This window comes from Parasteatoda tepidariorum, chromosome 5 (genome assembly GCF_982258835.1).
Source record: "Parasteatoda tepidariorum strain Cologne lab strain chromosome 5, Ptep-v5.0, whole genome shotgun sequence".
Lineage (NCBI taxonomy): Eukaryota > Metazoa > Arthropoda > Arachnida > Araneae > Theridiidae > Parasteatoda > Parasteatoda tepidariorum.
In genome coordinates, this window is record NC_141759.1 from 74852357 (window position 1) to 74870261 (window position 17905).

General features: G+C 30.7%; 3 protein-coding genes across 11 annotated transcripts in view; 2 read left to right on the top strand and 1 right to left on the bottom strand.

The window, feature by feature from the left end:
* The window catches only part of LOC107441267 (EF-hand domain-containing protein D2), a 49375-nt gene extending 47316 nt beyond the window's left edge, over positions 1 to 2059 (bottom strand). The window contains exon 1 of the mRNA XM_016054467.4: positions 1696 to 2059. Coding sequence (XP_015909953.1) covers positions 1696 to 1865 — 170 coding nt within the window. The 5' untranslated portion in view covers positions 1866 to 2059. The remainder of the gene's footprint in view (positions 1 to 1695) is intronic.
* A 6348-nt stretch (positions 2060 to 8407) lies between these two features.
* Positions 8408 to 14616, top strand: LOC147809513 (uncharacterized). The gene is made up of 3 exons (XM_087162856.1): positions 8408 to 8547; positions 11624 to 11855; positions 12824 to 14616. Exons 1-3 carry the CDS (start codon positions 8408 to 8410, stop codon positions 13895 to 13897), a joined length of 1446 nt encoding a protein of 481 aa, XP_087018982.1. The 3' UTR covers positions 13898 to 14616.
* A 1629-nt stretch (positions 14617 to 16245) lies between these two features.
* Positions 16246 to 17905, top strand: part of Chmp1 (charged multivesicular body protein 1) — a 28006-nt gene continuing 26346 nt past the window's right edge. For 3 of the 9 annotated variants that reach the window (XM_087164240.1, XM_087164239.1, XM_087164243.1), the window contains exon 1: positions 16261 to 16390. The gene's annotated coding sequence lies outside the window, so the exon portion shown is untranslated. Of the gene's footprint in view, positions 16489 to 17905 lie in introns of all 9 variants that reach the window. The other 6 variants (XM_043045754.3, XM_087164237.1, XM_087164241.1 and 3 more) reach the window with 6 other exon arrangements.

Below are 17905 nucleotides of genomic sequence, written 5' to 3' on the forward strand. Positions count from 1 at the left end.
TCATAAAACCTTAAAAATTAATAAAACCTTAAAAGTTAATAAAACCTTAAAAATTAATAAAATTTTAAAAATTAATAAAACCATTAATAAAAAATTAATAAAACCGTTTCAAAATATTAAAAATGAGTTAACTTTAAATACATCTAACATCTTCAAATGAAAATTATAAAAGCTGGAAAACAACATTATGATACAAGAGAACATGGTGATGAAGATTAATAACTCAAGGCTGTAAAATATGTGACAAATAACACAATTTGATCTGTCTTAATTTTTAAATCACCCATTCATTCATATATAATCGTAAACACGATACAAATTACGCAATTTCCGCTATCATTTTCTTGGGAGAAATTTTCTGTAGGAAATATTGCTGTTTATTCTCAAGGTCGAATTCTTAACAGGGTTGGATACTATCAAGTATTTTTTTTGGTTTGTTTTTTATAGAACAAATAAAACTAACACTATGTGCGTAAAATATCAACAGAATTTTGATTAGAATTTGCATAAAGAGAAAGAAATTCCATTAAATTAGCAATAAATTAACAGATGGTAATTCAGATTAAAAATTTGAGATTTCATTAGTTTCATCTGACATACCGATAATTCCGCTGTAATTTTAGTTGAACAAAGATCAGTATTTTTCACTTAATTTTTATTGTTCTAGGATAAAAAACACATTCAGCAGTTTGTCTTGGGATTAAAAGTAGAATTTAATATATATTTAATTGATTAGGTGAAGAGATTAAAGGAAGGTACTGTAAAATTTCAGACGATTATTAAAAAAGATAATAATAAATAAAATAAATAAATAAAAAAAACTGACGTACAAAAGATTAAGGAATAATGACGAAAAGGGGGGGGGGGGAAGAAAGGAAAATTGTGATCGGGGAACCCCTCTTTGTTCATCTACCATACAAAAATGTATTTAAATTAAAGGCAACTTTATAACTATATAAATTGACTTAAAAAGAGTAAAAACGAAAATACCGCACTTGTTTACAAAAACAAACCAGCATTATGAGTAAAAATAATAATAAAAGAACAGCATTTTCTGAAAAATTAATGCATTTCATTTTTCAGGATACAATTTTATATACGCTAACAGAGACTCCCGCCTTTTTTAGAGAAAAAGACAAACAAAAAATATATTCAATTTTTTATCGTATTTAATTCGTTTGCGCGTAAAACTTTAAACAGTTATGATTCATTAAGTTAAATTATGGGTATACACAGAATATAAAATTGAAAATTTTTTTTGAAAATCTGAATTATAAAACATTTCTTTGGCAAAATACAAGTTTTAATCTTAAAATTCTATTCGTAATTTTAAAATGTAAACAAAAATACATTCAAACAAAAAGCTCATTAAATCTTAAATTTGCACAAATATACTGCAATTTAAATTACAAATTTAAAAATGTATTAATTCTTTAACAGCTTAAAAGCGAGGAGAAAATTAGAACAATATGATAAAAAAATAAATTTTTAGAATAATTTTCTTAATAATTATTCGAATTTGTTTTTATCATAAAATTGTTTACAATATTTCATAAACGAACTTAAAGTCAAATCACATAGAGAAAGTTAAATATAATATTTCAAAATGAAATATGAACGAGGCATTTTCCTTTTTAAAATTACGTAAATTTTTTTGCAAATAATCGAACAATAAAAACATGAAAATTCACTTACTTTTTAAAAATACTTTCATATTCTCTAATTTCTTTTAAAGTAAATTCTTTAAATTCTGTGTAAGGATTGAAATACTTTTTCTTCAGAGGCAGTTGTGATATATCACCGTTCTTTTCGTTGTTTAAAATTTGCCGCTGCGTTAAAATCGCAGACAATTCCGAATCGGCCATTCCAAATTATTATTTACAAGACAATCTATCACAAGAGTCAAAAATAAAAACTAAGGATATAATCACACGCCGTTCTGCTATCAAGCCGTTCCAATTATAAAATAGCGCGTTCTACGAACAGCTGACCTGTTTAAATATGGAAGAAAGAATAACATTTATCAATCGACTTATTCTTAACCAATCAACTGCAGCTTAATGCTTCCGAACAAGAATTTTCCCTACTCGGTCATACATTAATTCCCTTTTGAAAAGAATTTTTCCCTATGATTCCGGAAATATGACGAAGAAAAGGTCGGAAATATTTATTTTTCCGTTCTTTCGCTTCGTTAATAAATTAGACATTTCACTTTGCAGTTCTTGACATTCTCATTCAAATATTTCACGAAGTTTTAAAATAGTTTTAGAAATTTCTCAAGAATTCAAACATGTTTGTTTTTATTTATTAAGGGTCTTTGATCTTGTTCAATGCCGACGCAACACAAATCCTTATATTAGATACTATAGTTTCAGGAAGAAAAAAAAAATTTATTTTGCCTTTATATCTAAAATTTAAGATTAATTTTTGATTTAATTGAATGCTTTTAATAAATTTTAAAATTTCTGAAGAAAATTCTACGCATTCATTTAAGTAAATGTTTGAAAAACTATAATTATATATCTGTTCAATATATTCATTTAAATAAATATTTAAAAGAAAAATATATATTTTTAAATAAATCTTTGAACATGCATTTTTAATTTATATCGATTGAAGATAATTTTCTCACTAAAATCTATATATTCAAAAATTGTTTCTTTTTTTTCTTCTTTTTTTTTTTTACACGAATTAGTAGAGGAAAAGGTGTAAATATGGGCACCCTCTTTTGTTTTTTGGATAAAGTTACTTTCAATTTGAAAATTTCTAGATTTTTATCTTTCATTAACAACTATGACAAGTTTCCTAAATGCGAGAAGGCAAAACAATGATTAACATCAATTATTTCATTTCAAAAACGACGATTTTCAAAAATCTTTTAAAAAAGCACCAGAAAAAATGGGGTGTAAATATGGGCCCTCTTCAAAAAAGCCACCAAAAATAGTTTAAAAACAGGATAAAATAATACAAAATGGTAGAGAATTTATTTATTACAGGAAAAAAAATTATTTACAGAAATCGCAAACATAACTGGCTCTTTCACCCCCGGCACAGTGCCCACATTTGGTACATAACGCATCTTACACACCTCTCCTCGAGTGTCTTCAGAGAACTTTCCATCACAAAAACTGCAAGTTGCATTGCTTGAGTCTGGTTTATCCCCACCGTTGACATTTATTAGATTCGTATCATCATCGCTGTAGATAAGAGGAGGGTCATCGAGTCTGATGAGTCCGATGATGAATCGTATCCTTGCGTGGGCAGAATTTTCTTTTTTTGAAGGCCTTTCGTCTTCCCACCCTGCCCTCTGGCCGGTCTCTTACCCCGGGAAAACTCAAGGACGTCTTCTTGAGAGCACTTGTCAAGCGTCTTGGTCAACTGATCCTTGTATGGTAATCCGGGGATGAGGCTGGACCTTGCTGCTTTGCGTCCACGAGTAGTGGTTATCTTCTTAATGTTGGGAACAGGAGATATGTCGAACGGAGAAATTGCACTTGAAGTTCCCGGGGAACATTGAGGTATTTCAGCTGCCTTATTAATTGGCATAACTAGAGCCTGATGTGCTAAACTCCACTGAAAAAAGTTGGCGTAATTATGGGCACCCTTTAAATGGGGGCCCATATTTACACCAACCCCACCTAAGAAGGATGGCCACTATCACGAGTAACCTAAAAGCGTGCGTGACTAAAGGTGTGCTTCAAAAAATAGCTTAAGATCTCCGCTTTCCGGATATCACTGTCAAATTATTTTTAACTGAACATAAGTACATGAAAAGAAAACGATTTCACATACCTCTCGAAAGTTTGCAGTCCAGAATAAACACCAATTTGCACAATAACTCACGCTGCATCCACACTACTTGAAAAAATGGTTTCAACTGCTCTGTACAATCTTATATTAGCAACTGGCGCCATATACAGTCCTTGCCGCCAGTCTTCAGTACCTCCCATAGCTACTAGGGAGGGGTGCCCATATTTACACCAGTGCCCATTTTTACACCTTCTCCTCTATTTTAAAATTTTTAAATTTCCATGTTTCTTTCCTCTCTTTTTTTAAGTTTATTGAAATTAGTTATTTAAATACATATAAAATGTTCTATTTATATGTATTTGTTATTTATATGAATTTCTTATTTAGATGCATTTCTTATTAATATTATCAAAAGTTTTTTTTCTTCATTTTTTTTCAAATAATCTTTGGTTATAAAGCAGAGAAACTGTCACTGACCGCATTCAAGGCCTGCAAGTTGTGTACCACTAGCCAGAGCTATGAGTCACCAGTTGAAATGTCCGACTAGAACTTTGACTCTGAACTTTTCTGGAATCTCGATTTCAATTCTAACTCCTACTTATATTCGAAAAAAGAAAAAAAAAATACCGGGTCCATCGAAATCATTATCATGAGTAAATCAATATCATTAGTAAATGATTGTTAGATATAAATTACATATTTCTACTCTTATTTATGTACGATTAAAGTTAAGGGTATTTAATTATAATTACAATTTATATTATATCATAATTATTGGAGAAATAAATTTAAAAAAATTTGTTTTTACAAAATATTGAAACTGTACTAAACCATTATAAAAAATTAAAAAAAAGTGCTAGATATCAATGTTTCTCATGCACAATCTCAAGTGTGCATCGTATTACGTGAAGATTCTGTACTGAACATTCATTAATTAGAAAACTATTACCAATGATATGTAATTCATTTGTATTACCATTTTAGTAAGCTTTCCAATTAATGTAATTAAATTTTGTTTTTGGATTCATGAATCAAGATTTAACTTATTAATAATTACTCTAATATTATCAATTTTTCAAAAGTTTCAAACTTTTGTGTTCCTTTTTAATAGATGTGTAATTGGGCACTTACAACTAGAGAAAAAGTGAAGTGATTATGCATAACCACAGGATTTAAATCAGATTTAATTGGATATCGACAAATGCCTCGATTTTTCTACGATGACGCACTTGCAGGTATCCAATTAAACATAGGTTAAAAAATATTCAAATATGATAAGTTAAGTTTGTGATAAGTTATAATTTAAATAATTGTCATTATAAACCATAGATTAATATTTTTTTTCACTTAATTATAAATATTTATCTAAATTATTTTTAAGACATTAAAAAGGCCTTCCTTTTTTTATTTATTTATTTTTAACCAGTAGGGCCTAGTTTTTAACTAACCAAAATCGGAATGGAGCAAATTTTTCAACTCAGACTCCTATAAAATTTTCTTTAATTCTGACTCCGCAGTCCTCTCCCTAACCTGGAATATGGCAAGATATTAAAATATAGCAAAAATTCTCAACATCAACTATTAAACTTGTAGTAAAAAAAAAAAACAAAGTTCGCCGATCAACTGCCCTCAAAAATGCTTTCCTTTTCTTTTTCTTTTTAATTGGTAAGGCCTAGCTTTTAACGAATCGGAATGGAGCAAATTTTTCAGCTCAGACTCCTATCAAATTTTCTTTAATTCTGACTCCGCGGTCCTCTCCCTAACCTAAACCTCGAAATATGGCTAGATATTAAAATACCGTATAAGTCGCTGCCGCTGCTGTTTGTGTATTCACCTTAAAGGTTAGATTTTGTTTTGCATCACAGAAATTATAAAAATAAAAAATTTAGGATGGTGCGTAAAAAATTGTAAAAGGAGTACGTTGGAATAGAAAAATACGTAAATATTCAGTATTATTCGAAAATTATCAATTGTTAAGTTTGTAGTCTATAAAATCAAATGGCAGATTTACTGCTTGCAAAAATGCTTTTTTTTTTCTCTTTTTTTTTTTTTTTTTTCTTATTTGAATTTTTTATTTGTTTGGAAATTATTGTAATTCTAAGTGCTTTTTTTCGCCAGTTTTTATTATTAATTTAATTATTTATTTATCTATTGCTTTAAACCAAAAGATTTTTTTTTCTTTTTGCATGATTTAAGGGTTTTATTTTCCACAGAATAGATTTATCTTGCTTTCCACTTTTGGGAACTAATCACTACTTGAAAGTTGAATTATTTTATGCTTAGTTATAAATAATTTACAAACTTAAGATGTTTGTATTCACACTAACATATTATTGTAATAAATATCCTCTTATTAAACTTAAATCATTCGATTTAAATCAGTTCCACTTTGATTCAGTTAAAATGTCTGACCACTTTTTTTTAAAAAAAGACAGTTTTTTTTTCCGCAAAATTTTGCATTTACACCTCCTTGGTAGAGAATGGTTTAATAGATTGGGGAAACACTGATTAAATGTCCGCTTTCATAAGGCTCAAATGTCTTACCACTTTTTCAGAAAAGTAGTTTTTATCCGTCACAAAAAATTTTGTATTTTATTTTATTTTATAACCGTCAATGAAAAGCCGATCCAATTTTGGGTTTGAGACTACTAACATTGAACTTCGTAGACTTGTCATTTTGAGCCCAATCCAGAAGAAGGGAACTCCTGGATCAAGTATTGGAAAAAATTTGCCTCCGTGTAGGATATTTTGATGAAACTAACCCGTACTTGCGTACATGGAGAGGAAAACCACGAAAATCTCCTACTGCTAGCCTGACGATAAGGGGACTCCAACCCATGATCCGTCTTCCTCTGCGGATATTTTACATCAGCACTGTAGTCAGTGCGAGCCGGGTGTGGATTCGAATCGACCGGCCATGACTGGAATTCGAACCCGAGTTACATCATTGGAAGGCGAGTTCTCTATCCCCTGAGCCACCACAGCTCCCGCCACTAAAAATTTTTGCATTTCCATCTTGTCGGTGGAAAAGGGGTTAATATATTGGGTAAACACTGATTAATTTAGGTAAGGGCATTCGGGGCTTGTGCCCAGAGCTCAGAGGCCTTTTGAAAAGCTTTTCTGTCTCGAGCGAAATTAACCGTCGAAGGTATGTTGACGAAGGGGTAAATTTAAATATGCTTTGATTAACATTGTAAATTTTAAATATGCATTGACTGAAACATTGACTTTCAAAAATAATCTGCAAAAAACTAATTTTAAAAAGCTGTTAGTTTAATTATTATTATTTATTTATTTTTTCAATTTTAGAGGGAGAGGATCACCAAAAATCTATCTCTTTCCTACAGCTATCCATATTCTTTAGAACTTTTTACCTCTTTTACCAAAGGCAAGTTGTTTAACAATAGAAATAATCTTTTTTCCTCCTTTTAAATGAATTTCATGGCCGTAAAATTATTAAAAATTGATAAATAATGGAGTAGAGCAGGGCTGTCCAACTGCAAAGAGCCCACTGTCCAGAATTCCGGTCACTGATCACCTGGCGGGCCGCAGTTTGAAAAAGTTGAACAATAACCTCTTATACAATAACAATTAATAGTTGAATTATGAATTATAAGACAATGGAACAGAAGGATTATTAAACAATTTACTTAGATTTTAATGGGAAAACTGAGGCCGATCAGCCTGAATAAGAAGTTGGCGGGCCGCACAATATGTGTTAGGGGGCCGCCAGTTGGACAGCCCTGGAGTAGGGTATTCACAGAAAAAGATAGGTGATGGAAGAAAACGGGGAATTTAGATACTTATTTTGATAAATAAGTATCTAAATTCCCTTTAATTAAATTAATAAGAATCAACAGAAATCATGTCAGGGCTTGATTTTTTACTTATTTATTTTTTATTTTATATCGCAGCTCAGAGTATTATCAACCAACTACCTCTAATGATAAGTTTTGTCATCATTGTGTTAGTACAGAAAAATGTACTGATTTGTCGCATTTTTACCCTTACGCTGTTGTGTGTCCCTCGATTTACCTGGTCAACGTAAAAGTAGCAACGTAGAAGTCCAGTACATAGAATGTGCGAATATGCACATTTGATGTCTAAAATCTATGTAGATTTGAAATATATACTTAAAAAAATGCGCAATTTTTGAACCAATTTTGGTAAAAAGAAAAGAAAATACGCAACGATATGGCTAAAAATTACACTCGCTCCGTTCACCAACTACCATAGTATAACACAACCAGTTAATTTATATTTCAACAAACATAGTTTAACTTTTAAAAAAAAACTAAATTTAACTTAAAATCTAGAATAATGAAACATTGTTTAATATAAGTTATGCTTATAAAACGAGTGAATTCTTCGATTTTACACTGGTGAAAACAATTAAAAAAGCAATGTTTTTTTTCTTTTGCAATAAAAAAAAAATAACAAAGCAAGTAAAATCAAACCTGGTCGACACAGCATCCCATATAAGACCATGTGATGAATGGGAAAACAAAAATTGCCTGGTACCTAAATCTTAAACAAGGAAATTAGTCATTTATCCAGTACAGTAGGAGATCGAACCGTGTCAGTCAGAGAAAAATAGGGTGTATGATCACCTTTAGTAGCTACAGAAATCTCGCATTGGTATTTCATACTGTTTATCATGATCCTTATCATTCCCTTTGGCAACTCAACCCACTTTAGCACCAATACACCCTTCAGCTCATCGATGGTCGATGGAGCTGATCCTCAAGCTACAATTGAGATTCCAAGATCGTCTCATACGTTTTGGATGGGATTAAGGTGAAGGGACATCACCGGCCACTCAAATCGTTGAATTTCTTCCGATTGGAGTTATTCGTCCTCAAACTGAGCTCTGTGTGGACAGGCGTTATCATCCATTAGGATGGAATTTGGCTTATTTGCTCATCGGAAAAGTCTCACATAGGGTGTAAAGATCTCGTTCCTGTGCAGTGTGAGTGTACCTCTATCGAATACGAAAGTCAGTATGTCCGTCGGCCATGATGCCCTCCCAGGCCATTAGACCACTTCAACCATAGTGGTTCTTTTCAAAAATGTTAGAGGACTGATATCGTCTCCAGGGCTCTTCCCAGTTGAGAACACGTCTTGAGTCGCTGTCCAGATTGAGTCCATTTATCATGAAGAGAACCCGCCTCCAATCATCCTTTGTCCAAGACAGGTGTTCTCGGTACCATGTTAGACGGCTCTTTTTTTGGTTCACAGTTAAAAGGATGAAGATTACTGAACGTTTGGCATACAATCCACCTGCATTAAGTCCCTGGGCGATTGTTATCCATGAAATGGATGTTTCTGTTGCTTTATACAGGTTGCGATAAAGTTTTCTCGCTATCGCGAACCTATTCCCCTTGGCTGGGAGTCTCAAATAATGGTCTTGAGCAGGCGTTGTCATCCTTTGGTGGCCTTTGGTCAGGTCGGCAGACTGCTGTTCCTATCTCTGTGAACTGTTTCCACAGATTTGTCATAACATTTCTCGAAACAGCGAGGTCCCTGCAACTGGTAGCCTGTTTTTGGCCCACCTCTAGTCTTCAAACAATTCGTCATCTTGTGGCATTGTCTAGACGATGATGACTGGCCATACTAACAATGGTTTAACGAAAAAATTCAAGAAACGAGGAGTGGGTTAAGCTACGATGCTTAATAACATCCTCATGCTACTAGCTTCGGTGAGTGAATGAGGTATCTCAACACAAACATGATCAAAGCACTACTGCCTTACGACATCACAGGCCACTGTGTGGCAAAGGTGTCTGTGAGTCTGTGAAGAGCTCAGGTATTATCTGATACCTTATTTGAGTATACGTGTCACTTATTCATTTTTTTAAAAATAACGTTCCTCCTTTTAGTTGTTTTCATCAGAGTATAACTACGCAAGGATAAGCATTTTATTAATGTAGGCAATAAATTAATCTCACTATTCCCGATCGCAACGCTCGTTTACGCCATATCGGAAGAAGACCGGTTCCATCTCTTTACCGTCCCCCTTCCATCTCCTCCTCGTATCAGTTGTACAAAAATGCACTTCGCCACCTGTAGCCCATTTCGATTGCCAATTTTGAGTTAGGAAAGTTCACATTTTTCTTCGCTTTTTTTTTTTAAAAAAATTGTATAAATTGACTGAACGAAGCAGGTTTTAGGTCGCATTCCAATATTCACACTAATTACACTAGTTACACTAACGTGAACTAGTCACGGTGACCTCAGTTCGCTCCGTAATTTAGGAACGATCGGTGCGGTTAGTTCGCAGAAACAAACCAGATCGTCTTTTGCAACCATCGCCTCTAGATTTGGTAGCCTATAGCAATCAGTTGTTGTTGTTGTAGTTCATTTACGTCGCAATAGAGCTGCACTATGGGCTATTGGCGACGGTCTGGGAAACATCCCTGAGGATGATCCGAAGACATGCCATCACAATTTTGATCCTCTGCAGAGGGGATGGCATCACCCGCTTTGGTAGCTCGACCACCTGCACGCGAAGTCGAGCACTTTCCAGTAGAATAGTTTAACGAGGCCCAATACCGCACATCCTCGGTCCCTACGCAGACTGATCCAAGCGGTCACCTACCCACACACTGACTGCAGCCAGTGATGCTTGACTTCGGTGATCTGCTGGGAACCGTGTCTTAACGATCAGTACACTGCGGTACCCTATAGATATCAGAAGCAGACCCTCTCTTCTCTTTGAATCGTTTCGAAACATATATCAATGATTACATTTATTTTTTGGGTATTATGTATATTTCTTAGGTGCCTGCCAGACGGTCGAGCGGTTAGCGTACCTGAATGCGATGCCAATGGCTGAGGGTTCGAATCCCGTTCAGGGCATGGATGTTTCTCTCTGTGTTGTTCTCTATTGTGTGATGTGTGAATGTGGCCCACTCTATAAATGGGTATCAGTGGCAGGGAGGCGTGGGTAATATTGCTCGCCTCTGTGACTCAGGTTCACAGGTGCCCACTGGGTAACATTATTTGTGTACTTTTAAAGCCGTTTTATAGAATAAAGCGAAAAATTAAATTCCTGCTTCTAAGATTGTAAAATTAGTTTCAATTTTCAGCACGAAATAAAATGAAATAATTACCGTATACGGTATAATTATCGTTATTATTAAAAGTAAAACTTTTATTGTATATAAGTAATAAAAAAATAGAATATAGGAAATACTAAGTCTTCTGTTATATTATTTCTTCATTCTTTTCAATTCAGAGTATATAATATGAAGTTAAAGTAAGCAAAAGTAACAACCGAGTTTTACTCAAAATCGCCTACAAAAGAAAAAAAAAAGTAAAATCTCATTACAAAATTTTTGAATTTTTTTTCCCTACACTTAGTATTAATAATAACTTCTGTTTGCTTTTGCATATTTTTCCAAATTGAAAATTAAATGTTAGTTTTAAAATTTATGCATAATCTAAGTAAGTTTTATAGTTAAATATTTAACAATAAAAGAGAAGTATGGAAATTTACTCAGTGTAATTTTTATTGTTTTTTGTCCAAATACGCTGGTATCAAAATTTTGTCTAGATGTTTTCTTGTAAAATAAATCGTTATTATTCTAAGATTGAAATAATATCAAACCATCAAGACAGTTTATATCTACTTACATTAAATTAAGGCTCCTATACTCTAATTCAGGAGCTTTACATTAAAAAGATAAAACACACTCCCGGGGTGTAGGAATAAACATTCCAATACCTACACGTGTTTCTACAGTTTCTAATCATAATCTTCTGTTCTCTCTATTTTTAATCTCTTTAATTGTACAAATTATACTATGTATAAACTTAGTGAAACACCGTTACACGTTACAAATTTTAATTCATTGACGATTTTGAATTATAGAGCGAAAATAAACGAAAGTAGACAGAATTGCAACAGTGATACTATGTTCATGAATGAAAATACTAAAGGTTTTAAGATGTTTTTAGAACATTTTGTGAGCAACGTAGAATTTGTTGATTTTGTGGGGGATAATAATGTCCCGATATTTACAATTCATGCGAAAGTTAGAGCAGAAATGAAAGTATCGCAAGTATATAAAGTTGAAATGGATATTCAACAAGATGATTGTGAGGTAGGTGTTTTTATTATTATTTTTGCCTAGGTTCACGCATTACTCATTATTTATTATAACTTGAAATAGTAAAATGCGTTGCTGTAAACTGTGAAGATAAAAAGCATATTAACATAACAGCAAATACAAATGGTTGATTATTGAATGAAGAATGTAACAGTATATGTTGTTAACGACTAATTAATTTATATGTTGTGGCTGAAGTATAATTTACTAATGACTTTTCATATAATCAAAAAGTTTCTTTTTAACTTTGATTTTTGACAATAAATCATATCAAAAATTTGTTTCTATGTATTACGTATTAATTTTTTAACAGAGTTGACCATTTTATGAAGTTTGCAATCATATACACTACAGAAACAATTTGTTAACCATCTAATTGACAGTTATCTCTTAATTATAGTGTAATGTGTAAAGCAATAATATTAAGTAACAAAAATTTCAAAGGGATACTTAACTGTTAGCTTAGGTAACAGAAGTGCAAATATTTTTAAAATTTTATTTATCTGTTTTAAAATTTATTTAGTATTTATAATTAATGTTGAAACTTGTTTATTATCTATTAGAATCATCACTATGCTCTGTTTAAAATCGAAATCTTTAGACCAATTTGTTTGAAATGTAAGTAATTATGAACGTAAAGTGCTAGCTGACTTGAATTTAGGTTTTTAACGTAATACTTACCCTTTTTGTTTTGTGTGTGAGCATAAGTATTTAGGATATATGTATTCTGTATCAAGTGTATAAGTTGGTTTGATCAACCTAGATCCTGCTTGAAGGAATAAAGTAATAAATCCTTGATCATTATATATAATTAAATACTACACTTTGCTATTGTTTATTTGTTTTTCATATATCTGCCCCTCTTGTTCTATTCAATAATAATAGCCTTTATGCTTCTTTTAAGCTGTGCATATTATTTTTTTTAAATGTCTTGGTATTTAGGATATATATATTTATTTCAGATTGTGAGCGGAACTTGTGAGTGTCCCGTTGGTGCGAATCCAGCGATTTGCAAGCATTTCTTTGCTTTAGCGGCCTTGCTTGAGGATTACAGCAAGAAAGAGATGTTTTCAGCTCCAACTGAAAAACTTCAGAGATGGCATCAACCTTCAAAGAAAAAGTTCTCCCCAAAAAAGGCTGAAACCGTCTTCAATGTTAAAAGTTGTCAAAGTGTGAGTAAAGAGTTAAATTTTTCTTCACTGAATGCACTTCCGCCAAATTTTTCAATTTTTCATGTCGTAGATAACAGTCATTTCTTAAATGAAACAATCCCTTTGCCAGCTATACCTTTTGCAGGTAGTGTTAAAAGTAAATTTGAGGATGAATTGAGTTTTGATGAAATAACATTTATCATTTCAAATCTTTATTATGAAGTGACTGATTGTTACGTGTTAGAAAAAAACACTGTCGGCCAATCTGACAATCCTTTATGGATAAAAGAACGGAAGTGTAGGATAACTGCATCTAATTTTTATAAAATCCTAAAATATACTAAAGATATGAACACATTGGCGAAGCAAATTTTGTCACCACCTGATATATCCAAGCTTCCTGCAGTGCAATGGGGTCAGAAAATGGAGCCTGTCGTCAGGAACAAAATTCGAAATTTGTATTTGGACCGGAATGTGAGAAGAGTTGGTTTGGTTGTGAATCCTATGTACCCTTATTTGGGTTGCTCTCCGGATGCACTCATATTTTCTGCTGTAGAAGGGCCACTATTGGTTGAAATTAAAACTATATTCAATCCAAAGAGGCAGTCTTTAGACGACTTATGTAAACAGAGAAGTGACTTTTGTCTACACTTTGATGATAGTGACCAACAATATAAAATCAAAAGAAATCATAGATACTATTATCAAATTCAGGGCCAGATGGCGATCAGTAATTTGGACAAGTGTTTATTTGTACTGCATTTCAATGCCAACCAAATGCATATGGAAGTGGTTCCATTTAATAATGATTTTTGGCTATCCATGCTACCTAATTTAAAGTCTTTTTATTTTAAATATTATTTGAAGTTACTTATATCTCAATAAGAAAATTTTTTTGTTTTGTTTTTATTAATATTTCTGTTACTTTATACTGTTTATTAAGATTTGTGTTATTATTTGATATAAAATGCTTCTTTATTGTGCATCATGTTAGTATTAATTACAGTACAAAAGATATGCTCTTTATATAAAGCTATTAGGCATGTGTTTTGTTGCTCTTTTGTTTCTCTCCCTGTTTTTTATTCTCAGACTTTATGGTTGTCAAAACTGAAGATCCTCCAGAATTTTGACAAAACACATCCTTTTACTTGCGGTAATACTTGTTGTGAAATGACAAGGGTAAAGTGCTTTTAAAAATGCTTATTTTTCTTTGAGTGCTTATAAAAAATGTTTAGTTTTCCTTTTTTCCAAAAAGAAAAAGGATATCCTTTTCCTTGCCATGTCAATTTATGCCATGGATCATGCAAAAAGAGCGACTTTTCGCAACATTGTCATTTTATGCAACCTCTTTTGATAAAAAGAAACCAAATACCTTAGATATAGATGTATCAGTTGTTTCATATGTTGAAGTCGAGGGTCATCTTGAGTATATGATGAATCTGATTCATCAAAAGTGCACGATAATCCCATAAATACCTTTAATATTTATTGTATTAAAATAATAACTTGCATGTTTAAATTTATTGTACTGATTCATTTTTTAATACGTATAAATTTTATTAAAATATTATATTTACTTCTAATAAAGTTGAAAATGCATTCTGCAAAACCACAGGCAATGAATTCTATAAAGCTGCGAAAATAGAACCACATTCATTGTTGATTGAAATTGTTAATATTATGTCTATATGAATAAGGATGTCTTTTAAAGAGTGTGAAATTTTGTGTTTGATGAAATATTATTAAATTGTTTGTTTATTAATTGTATTATTAATTGCTGATGTATTATTATTAAATTTCTCTACAGTTATTATTCAATAAAATATTTCATTCTAGAACTTGTTCTGTGATTTATATATGTATATTGGAAACTTCACTAAAACAATCTCATTGATTTTACATCTTGTGCATTATCCTTATTATAAAAAATTTCAAAATTAACTATTAGAGCCTTTACATTTTCAAAAAGAATTTTATTGAAAAAAAAAATTATTCACCTCAATATTAAACAAAAAAAAACTGTCAAGTATTTATCATTCACAGCAAAATTAAAATTTTTTAGTGTATTGGAACTAATACTTGTTAGGATAATGTAATTTTGGCACATAAAATAAATTTATTATAGCCAGTGTCCTTTAATCCTTATATTTGATCCAAAAAATTCTGTTTCTATTATAATTATCCACTGATGAAATTATGTATTTAATTCATGATTACTTTTAAAAATATTTACTTTTTTATTCAATCCAACTGGTTAATGGAATAACTTAATAAATTTTTCTAAATTATAGAAAAAAAGCTTTCAAGTATTGTATCGATTTTTTTTAGTTGACTATTTCTGAAAATAATGCACAGAGGTTGTTCACAGAAAAAATAAAATTTTCTAGTGTATTGGAACTAATACTTGTTAGGATAACTTAATTTTGACACATAAAATAAATTTATTATAGCCAGTCTCCTTTAATCCTTATATTTGATCCAAAAAATTCTGATTTATTATAATTATCCACTGATGAGATTATGTGTTTAATTCATGATTACTTTTTTATTCAATCCAACTGGTTAATTGAATAACTTAATAAATTTTTCTAAACATTATGTTTTTTTTTAACGATAGAAAAAAAGCTTTCAAGTTTTGTATCATTTTATTTTAGTTAACTATTTCTGAAAATAATGCACAGAGGTTGTCTTTAAATCATGAAAAAAAAATCATGTTAAATATTAGAATTTAAAACAAGATTAGTAATGGTCTAATGTAATGAAATTAATTCTTTTTAAATTCAACAGGGGGACTAAAATCAAAATAATAAGTAACATAAAGTAATCGATGTCAAGATTTTCAAATAGATACTTGGAAGTATGTAACTATTATATTAATAATATATTAATAAGTATTTTAAGAAATTTATAATATACCAACGACACAGAGTCGATATGACACATCTCCCATGTACGAAATGTAAATCACAAGAGTAGAGAATAAATTGAAGGACCAATCTCACTGAATATAAATTCGCTGCTGCAAGTTTTGATATTCGAATGAGAACTTGATTGGGGAGTTTTTTTCAGGTAAATATATTTCACCAATCAAGTTCTCAATCATTCACATAGGCAAATTTTTTACATACAGTGTGACTGGCCCCTTAGCAACGGTGAAATATTCATAGGTAGTGAGAACAGTTTCTAAAATAAAAGCTACAAGCAACTCTGTCACACATCAAAAGAAGTTTTTCTTTGTATCAATCAATCAATTCTATTATGACATACCAAAATTGAATTAGTTATTGTTTTCGTCAGCTTATCTTTTTTGATATTTAAAGAATGTTTTAAAGTTTGAAAGTAATTTGTAAATTATCCAAGGTATTTCATCTTTAATAGGTATATTATGTTATGTCTTTTTAGTCTGTTGATATAATTTGTGAATATTTTATTCGTACAGTGTTTTAAGTCTGTGTTTCACAATTGTTCAGATCCTAGTATGTAAATATTAGTAAACATAGTTTATTTTATTAATATTTTAATGTATTTTGGGTTACCTTATAGTTATTTTAAAATATTTTAGATGCATACTGTGTGTTTTTTCAAAACTGTTGACGAATATTATCTGTCTAAAATATGTTAATTTGATTTTCAAACAGGCCACCCTTCTCGAAGGTGTTTGGGGATATTTCCCTATATTGATCTGTCGCGCCTACTACAATCGAATCGCCAAGGTCCTAATTGATTTTAAATTTGCAAATTTTTAAAATGAAACATGTAGATGTTTGCTCCTTTCGATATACCTTTCGAGTTGGCCCCTTTATGTGATGTTTTTCCACCCAGAAGGATACGGAAATATCTTCCAGATCAGGATACAGAAACTTCCCCAGGTGTTTAATAATTTCTGATTAAAAAAGTATTATTAAAAATCTTGCTAATTTAATATTTCAATGGTAAAAATAAACACAATGTTTTAGACAAAGGGCCCATATTGGAAACAGAAAGAAACATCAAAAATACTCTATAAAAATGAATACCTATTTTTTTCAACGCTTACAATATCGTAACCTTCATGAATAAACCAGGACCAGCGCTAAGGATTTCAAACTATTAGCCAGTAAACAGAAGCGTATTTATGGAAAGACGCACCTATGGCAAATCTTGTACCAACGCTCTTCTTAAAATATTTATATTCTCTTTCTTATTTTATGCAATATGAAATAAAAGCATTGTTTGAAGTACCTTATTTAACCCTTTTGGCAATATTAGAAAAAGATTGCATTTAAAAAATAAACAATTAATAAATAAATAGAAATAGACTATAACAATAAAATTATCTCTTTTTAATTGTTATGGATTCATGTGTGTTCAAAATCTTCATTGGTTACAAGTAAAAAGATCTGTTTTATCATATTTATAAAAGATTCTATAACAATTTTTCAACTGACAATAAAAATTCTAAAAATTTATTTAATTAACCACAATTATATTTTAATTATTACAAATATAATTTGGTAACAAAATTACAGACACACAACAAATGTCTCTGGGTGAAAGAAGAACTATAACATAACTTTATGATTACCTAATATTTTCTAAATAATAATTGAAGAAAACTGATTTTTTAAAAATAATTATGCTTTGCTAACATCAAAACAATAAAATATCGCGATATAATAAATTCATTAAAGATCGCAGTTTAAATAATTACAATTTGTTGTGACAATTACAAATAAAAAAGCTACAATCAAATTATATATTTTAGTTAGTTTTATTTACTGTTCAATAAAAAAAAAAAAAAATGATGCTCTTAATATAATTAAGTTTTACAAACATTATATAATAACAAATAATAGGAAAAAATATGTACACATAATTTCATACAAAACTCTAGACTAAACATCAACAATAATA